This window comes from Buteo buteo, chromosome 18, assembly GCF_964188355.1.
Source record: "Buteo buteo chromosome 18, bButBut1.hap1.1, whole genome shotgun sequence".
NCBI lineage: Eukaryota > Metazoa > Chordata > Aves > Accipitriformes > Accipitridae > Buteo > Buteo buteo.
Genome location: NC_134188.1, coordinates 19419901 through 19435036, shown reverse-complemented (window position 1 = coordinate 19435036; position 15136 = coordinate 19419901). Strand labels below are relative to the sequence as shown.

The 15136-nt window shown below is 41.9% G+C and overlaps 1 protein-coding gene across 2 annotated transcripts in view; it reads left to right on the top strand.

The window, feature by feature from the left end:
- Positions 1-15136, top strand: part of FAT3 (FAT atypical cadherin 3) — a 331100-nt gene that overhangs the window by 258510 nt on the left and 57454 nt on the right. For both annotated transcript variants that reach the window (XM_075050110.1, XM_075050109.1), the window contains exons 11-12: positions 466-619; positions 2150-2383. In XM_075050110.1, the coding sequence (XP_074906211.1) occupies positions 466-619; positions 2150-2383 (388 nt within the window). The remainder of the gene's footprint in view (positions 1-465; positions 620-2149; positions 2384-15136) is intronic.

Sequence of the window (15136 nt, the reverse complement as noted above, 5' to 3'; positions counted from 1 at the left end):
AGTGGTACTGCTCACAGAATCTTATATGTGTATATCTGTATGTATATACTCATATAATTCCCACCATTACATTATCACTGATGGACCACTGTCATTGCAAGCACCACTCTGGGGAATCACAGTCTGTATTTCCCTCAAACACTGCTGGATGAGGCGATAAAAACAGTTGTCTTCGTTAGCACACTCATCAAAGTTTCCATTTCATGGGTGTTGACGAAACAAACTGAAGATAGAAAATGAGACTGCATTTAACACCTAAGACAAGCCCTATTAACAGTCATAATTTGGCATTGTTTTTGTGACACCTCAAAGCTTAACAGTGATTTAAATTTCTAGGAATGTGTTACGTGAAGGAAAATTGTTTCCTGTATAGAAAGATGCACTACAGAGAGTTTAAAAAAAGAGTTGTGCAGAGACTATAAAATACTGTTACAGCATAGCTTACATTTCTGTTTTCTTCTCTAGGTTGCGTACACAGCACTGTTTCCTGAAGACATTCCATCAAACAAAGTCATTCTTAAAATCAATGCTAAAGATGCTGACATTGGGTCCAATGGCGAAATTCGCTATTCTCTCTATGGTGCTGGGAACAATAAATTTTTCTTAGATCCAGAAAATGGTAAGATGACAACTGAATGTTTCTGAACAGCCTTCTTAATCCCTCGACTTCAGTGGGTGCTAGTTTTCTTAACTTGAGTTAACTTCGTTATCAGCCAGTTCCTCATCCACTGAGCAGTCCACCCATCAAATCCATATCTCTCCAATTTAGAGAGAAGGATGTTGTGGGGACCATGTCAAAGGCCTTGCAGAAGCCCAGATACATGACATCTGTAGCTCTTCCCTTGTCCACTGATGCAGTCACTCCATCACAGAAGGCCGCTAGGTTGGTCAGGCAACACTTGCCCTTGGGGAAGCCATGCTGGCTGTCTCGAATCACCTCCCTGTGCTTGTCCTGGAGTCTTTTTGGTACAGAAGGGGGGAAGATGCCAACATGGTCCTCCTTCACCTTTGGACCTCACTTCTTCCGCCTTGGTCTAGATATATTGGTATGTAGATCCTGTAAAAAAGACATTCCTTTTATACACAGATTTAGGAGGAGAAAGGATATCAGCAATGAATTTGTGGGCACAGTGGAATGCTACAGAGGTCTTGTACATTTGGCAGTTGGTCTGGAAAAAGATACTGATCTTGCTAAGATCTAGATTTTATGGTTGTTATGAAGTAAAGCTAACTAAAATCATTTTCCCATGAATAAAAATCCCACCCTTCTGTTATTCTTAGGAATTTGGTTTCCATAATGATGGACTTAAGTCCTTCCCTGTGCAATGCCTCCTCTGCCTGACTAGCAGGAGGCAGAGCCCGCTATTGCCGTAGCGTTACTGATGGAAGAGGAGGTGTTTAGAGATCTATGCAGTGTGTAGAATGGAAAGGATTGCCCTCTTCAAGAACAAGATTTTTATTTAACTGCAAATTACACCCTTTACAAAATTAACCCCAGACTTACCTTCTGACTAGTAGTGATGTGGCAATGTTTGGTGGTTGTTTATCTGTGCAGTAGGAAATGGATCATGGGTAAAGCTCTCACAGTCTGAATAAGCTGGCTTTTTGTTGCTGTTAATGTTTATTGTGATACCCATCTCTGTATGAGAATAAGAAGTTTGCTTCAGACTAGATGCCAGAGGTATCTACAAGAATTCAGAGCTGGCTGGAGATTGCTTTGTGGGGAGAACGCGGGTTTTGATGTTATTTTTGAACAGTAGCATTGGAAAACTTTAATGTTCACTATGGCTACTGTCATCAGATTCAGGATGTGTTTCTGTGTCTAAGAGTCTATAAAACTTGAGATAACAGAAAGACAGGCTTGGAAGAACATGGTGGTGTTCATATGGGTGACATTGTAGGCTGTTGATGGCCACCATGAGTGGCTTGTCCTCCCTGCACTCATACTGGCAGCTCACATTGTTGGGTGAGGAAGAGTGAGAAGTGACACTGCTGTGAGTTTTTAATCCGTTCATTGGAATAAGCAAGATTGATTTTTTTTTCTCTTTTTTATTCCTGTGAAATACTTGGTTTTGAGATATTTACACTGTCTAGAATTAGTGATGTTGCTACAGTAATAATGATGGCTGCTGCTTTTAATCAATTTTAGGTGAGCTGAAATCCTTGGCCCCTCTCGACCGAGAGAAAATCCCTGCGTATAACTTGGTTGCCCGAGCCACAGATGGAGGTGGCAGGTTTTGCCAATCAGAAATCCATCTTATTTTAGAAGATGTTAATGATAATCCACCAATGTTTTCATCTGATCACTACACCGCGTGTGTCTATGAGAATACAGCCACTAAAGCTTTGTTAACAAGAGTCCAAGCCACTGATCCTGATGTCGGTGAGTAATGCTGCGAACAATAATTATTGCTCAGGAAAACTCTGTGGGCTGGTGGAATTGCAATACAGATTAATTTGTCTATTGCTGCCTTTCTTCATTCTTTCCTCTTTTTGCTTCTGCATCCCCCCCATTTTTCTCTCTTTTGTTTCTTTACAGCGAAATGCTCATGGCTGAGCTTGACATAATGGTGTTAGAAACAGAAAAGCATTGCAGCAGCCACAGAAGCATGTAGTCTTTTATTGCCTTGATCAGCAATAGCTATGTTTAGGGATAAATGATAATTTGGGGGGTAAATTTCAACTTCCTTCCTCCAATGGTCTCACCTCTTTTTGAGCCATGATTTTGAATACCCATGCCTCTATTTATGCAAATAATATACTTACATGTCATAGGTACCTACACCTGATTAATCACAGCTTTTCTAGAGTTTTATACTGCTATAACTCCCATTTGTTCCAGCTGGTTACCTTAGCATAAAACTATTGTTGTACACTGTGAATGTACATTATAAATGTTCTGGTTATTTAACTTTGCATTCTTTTAAAGTGTAATAGTTTATTATATGAGAACCTTAATGTTGAAATCTGGGCTCAATTATAAATATTTAAAGGGGGTTTTTTTGCATAACACAGTGGTAAAACCTACCAAATATCAGATATTTTTTTTAGCTCATTCACTTCAGTTGGAATAAATAAACCCCACAGTTTATTTTTATTTCCTGTGGTTCTGGAGATGTTTTGTAAAAACTGTGGCCTGAGTAGCTTCACATAAAAAGCAGACCTTTTAGTGAGTGAAAAAATATTTCATGTTAAAATCTTTTTTTTTTGAAGTACAGTGCATGCTGGAAGTCTCAGTTGTTACTAAGGCTAATAATGTAAATATACAGGAATCAGTAAAGGAGCAGCAAGCATTCATTAAAGTGTCTATGAAAATCTGCATTATATGCCTTGGTTGAAAAATCACAATTAAAATTATGATACTGTCCTGCAGTGAAAAGCCAATTACTGGTAGTAAACTACTGAACAGTCTGAAGACTCAGTGTTGTTGTTTTCCACTGTTGTCTTAATTACCATTTTTCTCACAGGTGAGATGACATTCAAGGAAAGAGGGAGACAGAAAGAATTAGAATAAAAAGTTGTCAATAAAAGTTCTTGCTAGCATCAACTTTACATAATAAGATTGTTAGCAATTAAAAAAAAAAACAAACAAAAACCATGATCTAATTGCTACATCTTCCTTCTGAAACTAGATAAGTTAAAGGGAGGGATGCATGTGATGAATGAGAAGGTGCTATGTATTTCCTTAATGATTAGACCTGAAAATCAACCAAGACATTGTATCATATGAAAGTGACTCTGGTCTCTAAAATTGGATTTTATATTAATTACTATTCTATTAGTCCCTACTAAAATCACTGATTCCCTATTGCTGCATAATAAATGAGTTCAGGTAGTGTAATGTTCCCATCACAGAGAAAAATGTGTTATTGATATTCCTGATGGGCTATGGTATTCCTGTAAGGTTTTGTGGACTGTTACCCTGAAAACATCAGTGGATCCAGTAATCATCATACAAATAAATTTTTAACATTCAGGAATCATCATACGATCAGTCTTAGAATTTGCGCGTTCTGCTTTGGGTTTTGAAGAGCCACGTACTGTAAGGATAGGAGTATCAGTATGGAAGCCATTGAGATAAAACTTTAGAGAGGTCAATTTGTGTCTGCACCTAAACACAATTTAACATCAAACTGAAGATATTATGGTCAGACACTGTTGGATAATTAAGACAATTTCCTGTTAACAGGAAAATAGTGTTATATGTGCCTTGTGCCTCTGATATGTTTTGAAGTTCCTGAACTCATAATATCCTGGGAATTTTCAGGACTGGAACATAAATTGTTGTTTAATATATTTGTAATTTGGATACATGCTTAGAAACTAGCTGTATCAGCTGGACACACTGAAGGAGAGATGTGATTCTTCTTCACAATATTCAACAGAAGAAAATAGGTTTAACTGTTTAACTCTAGTAGCACGCAAGTTTATTTTACATAACCTCTCCATGTAGCTAGGTATCTTAAATTAAATGATCACTTGAAGGAGAGAGAATATACATAAGTCCCTTTGTTAAGACTTATTAGTAACATTAATATAAAACATTTTTTCTCCCATCCTGCTTCTATTGGAAATTCTTAATATTTCCACAAGGTAACATTTCCTACTAGCTGACCACCATCAGGTTTGGAAATGCGCAAACTAAGAAATGAAAGAGAAATGCTGGTTTTACAGGGTTTTAGAGAAGTTCACAGGGAGCAGTGGATTTTCCACCTCCCACTGTCTTCAAATCAAAGTGCCAAATTACTCCATTCTGTTCAAATTAAGGCACGAGAAGAATTGGACTGAATGCTGAGGTGTAATTATCTGAGCAAACCCATCAGCCAACTACAATATCAGCCCGTTTCAAAGGAATTAGGGTCATGCTAGAGCAGCAACACTGAGAAAACCTACATGGGACTTTGTGGCAAGCATGACATTAAAAAAATTGATAAACTTCAAAGTAAAGCGGGAGCCCAAACCTGAGCTGCAGGTGCATACTCATTTCCAGCCCTGCTCCTGTTTTCTGCATGCATACAATGTTGTAGCGTTGCTCGCAGAATACAAGAATGAATGACAGCATGGTCCAAGCTCAGCCGTATTTTAAGTGATGGTGAATTCCTGCCTCACTTGCAGCTACTTTGCCTTGTGAATGACCTCCATGCTCAGGCCTGTTTCCGTGATGATTGATGGTGTAGTCTACTGAAGATGGAAACACTTACTGTACTAAATACGAACAGCGCATCATCTGTCCTTCTGCACTCCTCGTCATCACCACTGGGGCACCGGCAGTTCCACACCATCCACGCTCGTAGTCAGTTTAGTGATTTCACTGACCTATTTAATTTTTTCTGGGTTTGTGTTGACTACAGGGCTCTAATTTTGCTGAAAATGGGAACGCCCTTGTCAGCCAGCCCTGTCTTGCCTGCCACCGCTGCCTTCCAGGCTCTGCATTATCCTATGGTTAAAGCCACGGCTGGTTCCCACTCGTGCCGGTCCTCCTCTGTTCCTTGCACAACCAACAGGTATAGATGGACTAGGTTGTCTTGGAGCCAGCACCTTGTATTGCATGCAGCCAACGTGCAGGAAGACACAGGCATGTAGGCAGACAAAAAATTGGCAGGAGTGGCCTTGATTTGGTTGCAAAGAGCACAGACCTCCCTGCTCTGTCCTCAGCTGTCCCCCACGGCCCCCCTCCAGCCCCAGGGCCCATACAAGTACATTGCACAGGAGTTGTGGTGACACGCAGCCTGCAAGGAGCCAGCTGGTGCCCAGGTTACAAAAAGTCTGGCTAGCCAAATCTAGGAGTTTCTCACAGACACCACTGAGACTGATCTGATTCTTTCCTGAGTAGCAGTCACACCTCAAACAGCAAAGGTCCGCACCCACTCGCTTGCCCAGCCAGGCAGTCCTCCTTTGCCAGCTGCCCTATTTTTTGACGTAGTTTTGTCCATGCCTTGTATTTGTCAGTTCATGGTCCGCTTCCCAGCAGGAATGACCCTGCATTCCCCTGCCCCATTTTTGCGGCACGTGCAAATAGCAAATGGGTCAGGAAGGGCCCTCGCTGTGGGCTGAAGGTGAGGACCACAGGGCTGTGTGTGGTGACAAGTCAGAGGGGAAGCGCTTTGGACGGCCTTGCTAGAAATGTGTCTCCTGGCCTTGTGGATACAGAGGTGTCATGCTGCAGGGTTCACACAGTCACACAATGGTTGAGGTTGGATGGGACCTCTGGTAGGTCATCTTGTCCAAAACCACCCTGCTCAAGCAGGGCAACCTGCAGCGGGTTGTCTAGGACTGTGTCCAAATCGGTTTTGGGTATCTCCAAGGATGGAGATACTCCCTGAGTGCTGTGCAGCATGGGCACCCCAGGGGCCCTCTGCGAATAACCAGAGACCTGTGCTGTGGATACAGACAAAATCCTGACATCCTCACTGTGACCTGGCAGAGCAGTGCAGACAGGCAGCAAACCCACACTAATGCCCTCTCTGACTGCCAGCTCTTCCCAAGCTGGAAATAATTCAGAGAAGAAGAATTAATGGCAGATGAGATTTTGCAGAAAGTTTAGTTTGGGGAAGTTTTCTCCTATATCTAATAGCAGATTTAATAGTACTGAGTAATGCAACCTAGACAAATAATCAGCAGTGTGCTACTTTTGCACATAGGATGCCCAGAGTTACAGATGTGTCCCAGGTTCTGCAGGCTGTAGATTCACAGCAGAACACAGAACAGTCTGAGGTTTATTTGTCAGTTCCAAAAAAAAAAGTCCAACTAGTTTGGGGTTGGAGAGATTTGAATGATGACCCTGGTTTTCTGTTCTTTGTTCTCTGTATTTCAAGCTTTGGTATTTAGGTGGGTGTAAGGGAAAAAATGGGTGTTGAAAGCCTAATTCAAGGAGCCAGGAGAAGACTTGAGGCTCTGCCACAGATAAGTTTGTACAGCCAGGTTATACAGGTCAATTGTGGTTGAATTTGGTTGTGGTTTTTAAGAGTTGTATAGAGTTAAGGCCAAGATCTATAAGAAGGATTCTGTAGTCATCTGATTAGTGCATTTGTGTTTAGTGTGGAGAGTTTAAATCAATCAAGTCTCTAACCAGTCTGGTTCTTCGTGCGGGGAGCTGATTATTCACCTCTTCGCACAAAGTGGAAGAGCTGCAGCAGAAGGGACTCAGCCCTTCTGGGGAAGCCGTTTGACCTTCTCCATAGGAGACGTCTGCTCCCTAAGCCTGATCCTCTCCACCAAGAAGTACAGGGGAGCAAACTGTGGCCCGTCATCTGCCTGGTGAGCAGCTGGGGAACCTGGTGAACTGGGGGAAGGAGGGCCATTTTCTTTCAGCTTCTGATGGAAAGTTTTATCTTGGATTTCAAAGAAATCTGCGACAAAACTGATGTTTTCCCTGCAAGGTTTGACCTCAGTGATTTTGATGTTTCAATAAAGACGGTTTGTCAAAAAACAAAACAAAACAAAACAAACCCTTACCATGTGCACTTGTAAGGCTGGTGCACAGGAAACAAGAAATGTGTTTTCTAGGGAAGAATGGTAATATAACTTCTCCTTCAGGTTTCAGTCAGTCTAGTCTGGAGTGTACTTACCTCCAGGAGGGTGATGAAGCAAGCATATTATATCTTCTTTTTCTTCTTGTCCTCTCCTTGTGTCAATGAGAAAAATGAAGAAACCATTAAAACAATAAAAATGAAATATCTATCAGAAATAATGACTGAGGAACATGGATTGTTCTCCAGGGTTTATCACTTGTTTGTAGAAAGTGGCACTGAAGTGCCAACGAGCACAGTACAGAAAAAAATCACTCCGTTAGGTTGTTCAGTGGGTCACCGCTTTCAAGAACACGTACATGGAATTAATGAGTACAGACTTCAACCGTATCAATGGTGGGCTTCCCTCTTGAAGGAATTAGGGCAACTGAGCCTGTTGCACAGACAGTTGGGCAACACAGCTGGGCTTGGGGAATGGTAAAGTGCTGCCAGGTGAGATTGCAGAAGTGTCAGAGAGGAGTGCAAGACAGTCACAGCTTGATTACAGAGCAATTCTCTGAATTGTGTACAATCACAAGTAACAAAATAATAGAAATGCTGAAGTAGATACTGATTTTGGCATTTGCTGGCAAAGCCAGTATACAGCAAACCTCCACTTTGCATGTTTGTTTATGTTGGGCAGGTCCCTTAAAATGGATCTAGAAACTTTTGAGCCATTCAGGATCTGAAAAAAGAAGAAAACAAGGATTGAAACATGAATAAGAAGAATAACAGAAATAATAGGACAGAATATTTACTAAAACCCAACAGCTAATAGGTAGAAAACTTTGGCAATGATGCCAGTAGTACCTATATGATATTTCTGGATAGTGCCTGAGTTTTTGTAAAATAAATATTACAAGATACTTTCAAGAGGATGGCTCATTCTCTTTAAAACATACATGGAGTTTCCTATATCTTTACCCACATCTTTGCCTCACTGTCTTTTAAAATAGTCCAGAGGTTAGTGCACTAATGCAGGATATGGAAGACCTGAATTATTAATTCCTTGTTCTGCAGCTATTCAAAACAGCATTGCATAAGTAGGGGTTATAGTTGAAGTAAGGGGTCCTTTCCACTGTCACTGAAGCTGTTTTGAAAAAGGATTCAGGAATCAGCCAGATGGGGAAAAAAAAAGACATGAGTGTGCATTGCTCTGTAGCCTGATGGGTGATTGCATTCTGGGCTCTGTTCCCCCGGGCTTATTGAATGAAGAGTAATAGTCTATGACAATGTACTCTTGTACTCCTCCTTCCTGGAAAGGTGTCCTTACCATTAGACTTCTGTTCCATAAGGAGAGTGGGAGGGCAATGCCTCACATCCCCCAGTGGGCTGGCCGGCCCCGAGGACACCTACAGGTCCAGGTTCACCCAGTGAGTTATTAAGGAGAAAATCTAGTTTTTGCCTTCTTATTAAAGGCAGAAAGACTCGTAGGAACACAGAGATACAGCACTTTGGGCCCCTGAAAAATTGCCAAATAAAAAATAACAGTCAGGCTCTGTGGAGTTCAGACTTACCTAGTGTTAGGAGGTAAACAAACAAGGTGTTTGGGGATTATGATAGAAAGCTTAGGTTTCTGCCTAAACAAGCCCAACTTCGTATTGCTTATTTTGCTTCCCATGCCTAGGCACTCAGGAGACCTAATCCTGTAAGTACTCAGTCTATATGACCCTGTTGTTGAATCTTTCAAAGGGCCAGATTTTTAAAGCTGCAGATAGGTAGTCAGGGGGACTTAGTCACCCAGCTTGCATTAAAATGAGTCTATGTGTATCAAGCTAAGAGCTAGTCTGTGTTCAGCAAGCAGAAGTCATCAAACCAATCTCATTTCCTTCTGCAACATGCAAAGAGGCCATATAGAAAGAAATATTATGGGTGGTATGGCTTAGGTTTAGTGAGGGTTTTGACATTATACTGCATGATATTTTTGTAAGCACGCTAGGGAAACATGGTCTACATGCAACTGTTATCAGGTGAGTTTGTAATGACTGTTACACTAGAGGGATAAGTTAAGAAAAGTACTGGGTGCAGCATTGCTCTTACTTCTGTTCCTGGATGGGTAGGTAGGCATAAGGTCTATATTGGTAGATGTCAGAAAGCAGAATGAGACTGCAAATACCCTGGATAGTGTCAAAGTTGTAGCTGTGGGATTTAACAGTTGGAAAAGTCATATGGAAAAATATAATGCAAGTCATCAAGATAAACGTGAAATCCTGCGTTTAGATAAGAATAACCAAGTGCACCAGTATTGTCTGGGTAATGACTGACTGGGCAGCAGAACTGCAGACAAGCAGCTGTATTATGGTGAATCACAGACTGAATGTGTGTTTACACTTTCATACTGGTGTGAAAAGGCAAATACTTTAATGAGTTGGGTAAACAAGAGTAATGCTAGAAAACAGAAGTAGTTCCTTCTGTTTACTTCATCTTGGCAAATCCTGATGTGAAAGGCTGTGTCAAGTTCTGGGTACAGCACTTCCAGCAAGTGGCTAACCTGGAGATTTACAAGAAAGGTCACAGATCTGGAAAATGGGTGCTACCAGGAAATATTAAAACAGTTGAGCGGAGGTGCTGGGGAAAAGAAAACTGAGATGATAAAGTATAACAGTCTTCAGATATCAGACAAGTAGCTCTGAGGAAGGAAGTCAACCTTTGTTCTTCCCCCCCCCATCTTTTATTACTTTTATTCAATCATCTCAGAAAAAAGTCAGGACAAGATTTTTAGTTGTAAGAAAAGTGAGGCACTGGGGTGTGTTATCCAAGGAGGTTATGCAAGTTCAAGATCAAAGGATAGGCCTGTGTTTGGGGATAAATTGCATCCATCCTTTCTTTGTGCAGGGATAAATTAGATGACCTTACAAGATTCCTGCTATCTTTATACTCTGTCATTTCTATTAATTTCTTTAATTTTTGAGATTTCCAAGACCTTGTTAACAACATGGAGGCAAAGAACTAGACAAGGAGAATTGTACCTCTTGGATTATGTTGACTTAATAAGCTCTGTATTTAAACTGGATCACTGAAACATGTATATGTATGTGTGTGTGTGTCTATATATGTATGCATACATGCATACTTTTTAATATAACTCTCTCTACACATGCATTCCGTTGCTTCAGGCTACATTGCCCAATGTTGTCAGCTGCAATGTGTAACCCTAAATCAGGTGAATCCAAAATGGCCTCCCCCACTTCAGAAAAACAAGGAAGCTTATGCCTGATCACCGGGGGGAAGTGAATCACTCAGGAGCACTGATGGAAATGAGTATTCATGTCAAGTCATGTATGCCAGTACCCTGGGCTATGTAAATCTCTGCTAGATTCTAGATCTGCTAGAGAGGGAGGGTGAGCCAACCATCCAGATCTCATCTTCCCACCAAAAAAGGCAACACCCAACCCAGATGAAACACAAAGCAGGGATTTGGACACCTGTGGAAGGTATCATACCACTAAAAGCTTTATGCCTGCCATTTCTGTCTAGTATTTCCCTTCAGTAAGGGGTTGGTTATCTTCTCTGTCCTCTGTGGCCCTGCTTTCATCCCATGGTACCGTGACTCTGCTGGAGCACTGGTGTGAGTAAAGGCCTTTGAGGTTAAGGCTGTCGTTTCCCCACAGAAAAGGGACAAAGCAGTGAAAGCCTGTCTCGGTAGCGGTGTTACGGATTGAACTTGGCCAGCTTTTCTGCTTAAGTTGTAAGAATCACTTGAAATATCTTTCCCTATGGGGCTATATATTCTTCTACAGTTCAGCAAGGTCCTTCTGGCAAGGTTTTTCTCTTTCATCTCAAAATGATGGAGTGAAGTATTATAAAATCTGGTTTAGTATTCATCTTTTGTCTTGTTTGTTGTTAACGAAGTTGTGGACTTTTAACTTCCAGTAATTGGTGTTGTGGTTAACATTTGGGTAATCAGGAAAGGCCATGGGTATACAGTGGAGTTAATAGAAACACCATGAAAGACAGAGGCAAGAGGAAGCACAATAATTAGATACCATGCTTGCAAATCACTCCTAAATTGATAAATAACTTTTTTTACGGATCTCTTTCTGGACAGCTTTCTGTTCTACTTCTTGTTTGTTTATTTTTAATGCTTGCCATTATTTTTCATTCCATAGGTTTCCAAAATAAAAATGAGCAGATGACAAAGTTAAGCATTGCTTTCCAGAGATAAACAAGAATGAGTGGGCTAGCTATACTTGGGGAAACACATTAAGTAATGAGGTCAGGGTAACAGATGAAAACAGAAAGGAGAAACACAGTATGTATGGTCTTTAATACCTGTAAATTTTAGTTTGTGTGTGATGCAGTCAGCAGGTAATGCTGCAGAAACTCACTGTCATATGGGGATTGCACCTGTTGTGTTAATGCTTAGCCTTTTAATTGGTGTCGGTCTGGATCAAACCGTGTTGTAACTGAACCATTGTCAGTTGAGCTGCACCTCAAATACTGTGTTCAGGTTTGGGCCCCTCACTATAAGAAAGACATTGAGGTGCTGGAGCGTGTCCAGAGAAGGGCAACGAAGCTGATGAAGGGCCTGGAGCACAAGCCTTAGGAGGAGCGGCTGAGGGAACTGGGGTTGTTTAGCCTCAGAAAAGGAGGCTGAGGGGAGACCTGATCGCTCTCTACAACCACCTGAAAGGAGGTTGTAGTGAAGTGGGGGTCGGTCTCTTCTCCCAAGTAGCAAGCGATAGGACAAGAGGAAACGGCCTCGAGTTGTGCCAGAGGAGGTCTAGATTGGATATTAGGAAAAATTTCTTCACCGAAAGCCTTATCAAGCATTGGAACAGGCTGCCCAGGGAAGTCGTTGAGTCACCATCCCTGGAGGTACTTAAGATGTGTAGATGTGGTGCTTAGGGATATTGTTTAGTGGTGGACTTGGCAGTGTTAGGCTAACGGTTGGACTCAGTGGTCTTAAAGGTCCTTTCCAACCTAAACGATTTTATGATTCTATGAGTTAGACAAGGAGGAATTTGATACTCCTGAATTATAAAGAGAAGTTATTTTATTTCCCTGGTGCTATTTAAAGTAGTAATGACATAAAAGATGTCATTATGTGACATTCAGTGCATGGCCCTTTGTTTTAGTACAGAAGAAAACACAAAGAAAACTCTGTTTGAAGGATGGCATTTGAGGTACTAGAAGGCTGTGTGTTGTACAAGCTCGTCACACCAGAGATTTGGCAAAGGGCAATATTCTATCATATGCTAATACAAGTCTAAATAGAAAATGTGCTTGCTTATTCCTCTATTTAAAAAATGTACTACAATCCTCTTATAGTAATAGTAATTCCTGCAAAGCTTTCCATGTTCAAATAGCTTATTTTTGTGATTGGCACCTTAGAAATCTGAGAAGTTTAAGTGAGTAAGTGAATAGACACAACGCAGTTTGTAAACATTAATCCCCCAGCAGCTGTGGGCAAGCAGTGGGGGAGGATTTCTCTCTTTACCCGTGCAGGGACCATGGTGTTGGAGCAGTTGTTTCCTTTCCACAGAAAGCATCTCCTTTATAGTCACAGCAGAATCTGCCATCACCTCCATGGCAGGGATGCCATTGACACACACTGGTGGATGCTACTCTCTCAGCAGATGGTAGCCCCTGGACTAAAGCATTTTGGATTTCAGTAGAAATAGTTTCCTACTTCAAATTTGCCTCATGCCCATTTTGTTTCCAGCCTCGGGTCAGGAAGCTGAATGGAAACAGCTATTGATATAACACAAGACTTTCTTCAAAGGGCTGTTTCTGCCACAGCTTCTCACTGAATTAATTTTCCTCCCAAGAAGCAAGCGTTAAACTCCAGACCCACAAAACACTGTGGGAGAAGGTCAGCAGGCAGCTGAGATCTGCCTCTGTATTTCTCCTTCTATCATGTCTCTGCATTCAGGCTGAAAGCCACCAAGAGTTGTTGTCTGTGAGTGTCCCAGCTCAGGTCCTCTGCCCTGATCTTCTATCTCTCTTTGAATAAAATGGCATTTTCACCTGTAAGAAAGGTGCATTTCATCCAGGTCCCATGGGAAAAATAAGACTGTTTTAGTCATCAGACCAGACTGGTACAAGATAACCCACATCCCTGGAACTTCTGTGTTCCTCTCTTGTTTTCCAGGAAGGAAAAATAAAAGCACTTGCCTTCAAGAAGTAACTCTCTCCATTTCTGCCTAAAAATCCCTTATATTAGAGTTAGCAACCAGAACACCATAATCTGTATCTGAACTGTCTCCATTGTAGGATCACTAGCAATCATTTATCAAAAACCGTGATTCATATTTTGTTAATTAATCACCTTTAGTGATGCTACACACCAGGAACTATGTCACGACCAGTGCTGGACAGACCAGGGAGGGGTTGTGGTGAGTCTGGAATTCCCTCGGGCTAAATTAAGGTGAAGCAACACCAAATGATCAGTTGAACATTTTATTTATGGCAGAAGCAGCCTGAACTTGGAAGGTGTAACAGCAGGTGGCAGGGTTTCTCACAAGAGGAATTGGCATGAAACTATGACAGTAAACCGTGTAACCCGTGGTAACCACATATATCAATTCAGGGAAGAAGAAGATCGTCCGTTGAGTCACGAGGTTGAGAGTGGACCCCCTTGCTTTCTACACGCCTTCTCAGAGAAGAACCTAGGCGCGGCTGAATCCATTCCTAGTCCCAGACTCGGTCAACGGTTTTATGTCTAAAGGGATGAGGTGTAGGAATTATGAGGGGGGGCGAGAAAAAATATTTCACCAATCCTGGGTCCATTGTTGGTCCAGCCAGCCTAGAGGTCCAGTGCCAGAGGGCACGCGTGTGTGGGGCTTCAGTTCGTGTCCTTTCATCATCTCCTTGCCCCTCTTTCAGGCAGGCACTCAAACTCATTAGGCTAATTAGGTGTCATGTGTGGTTTGTGCTTTCAGAACCTTCAGGAAATGGGTCGGTGGGCTTGGGGGTCGTTTGGGGAGTAACTTCTTTCCTGCAGACATGACCATTGTGTGATCTTTGGCCTTGCATGGTGGGCTGCCCTGCTCAGCGTATCAGAGCACAGACCTGGGCATCTTCCTGCAAGCCCTCCCATCCCCTTCTCATCTGTGGTTCTTCCTTTTGCAGGGTTCTTTGTTATGCAGAACTTTCCCCACCACAATGTTTGAGACATTAACTCTTTCAGTCTCTCACAAAGTAGCATACAAGGAGAGTGGTCGGACTATATATCAATCAGATTGCAGTCACCAGAGTTACCCCTTCCTTTATGTAAACCCACCCTACATGGTGTCACATCCACCAAATTCTGTCTCTCCCCTGTCCCCCTTGCAAGGTAGTCTTACTGAAGTTTTGGGGTGTTTCAAGACACAAGTCCTGGGTAGGCCATCTCCTTTCTAGCTATTTGTGCCTTAAAGACTGTGGTATCTGAATCTGCTGTCTTGTGCCCAGGTACGCTGTAGTGAGTGTCAAATAGGGGGTTTGTGCCAGAGAAAAACCCAAACCAGACTAAAGTTCTCTTGCAGTCACAGACACATATGTGTGGAAGGTATGTGTTAAGGTCCCTGCTTCAGAGAAGTTTTTAATTCTGTGTAGAAACTGGCAGACATCAAGAGAGCCCAGTACAGAATACTAAATAGCTTTACTGTTAAAACTCATGTATAGGTTGGGTGTTCAACTGCATG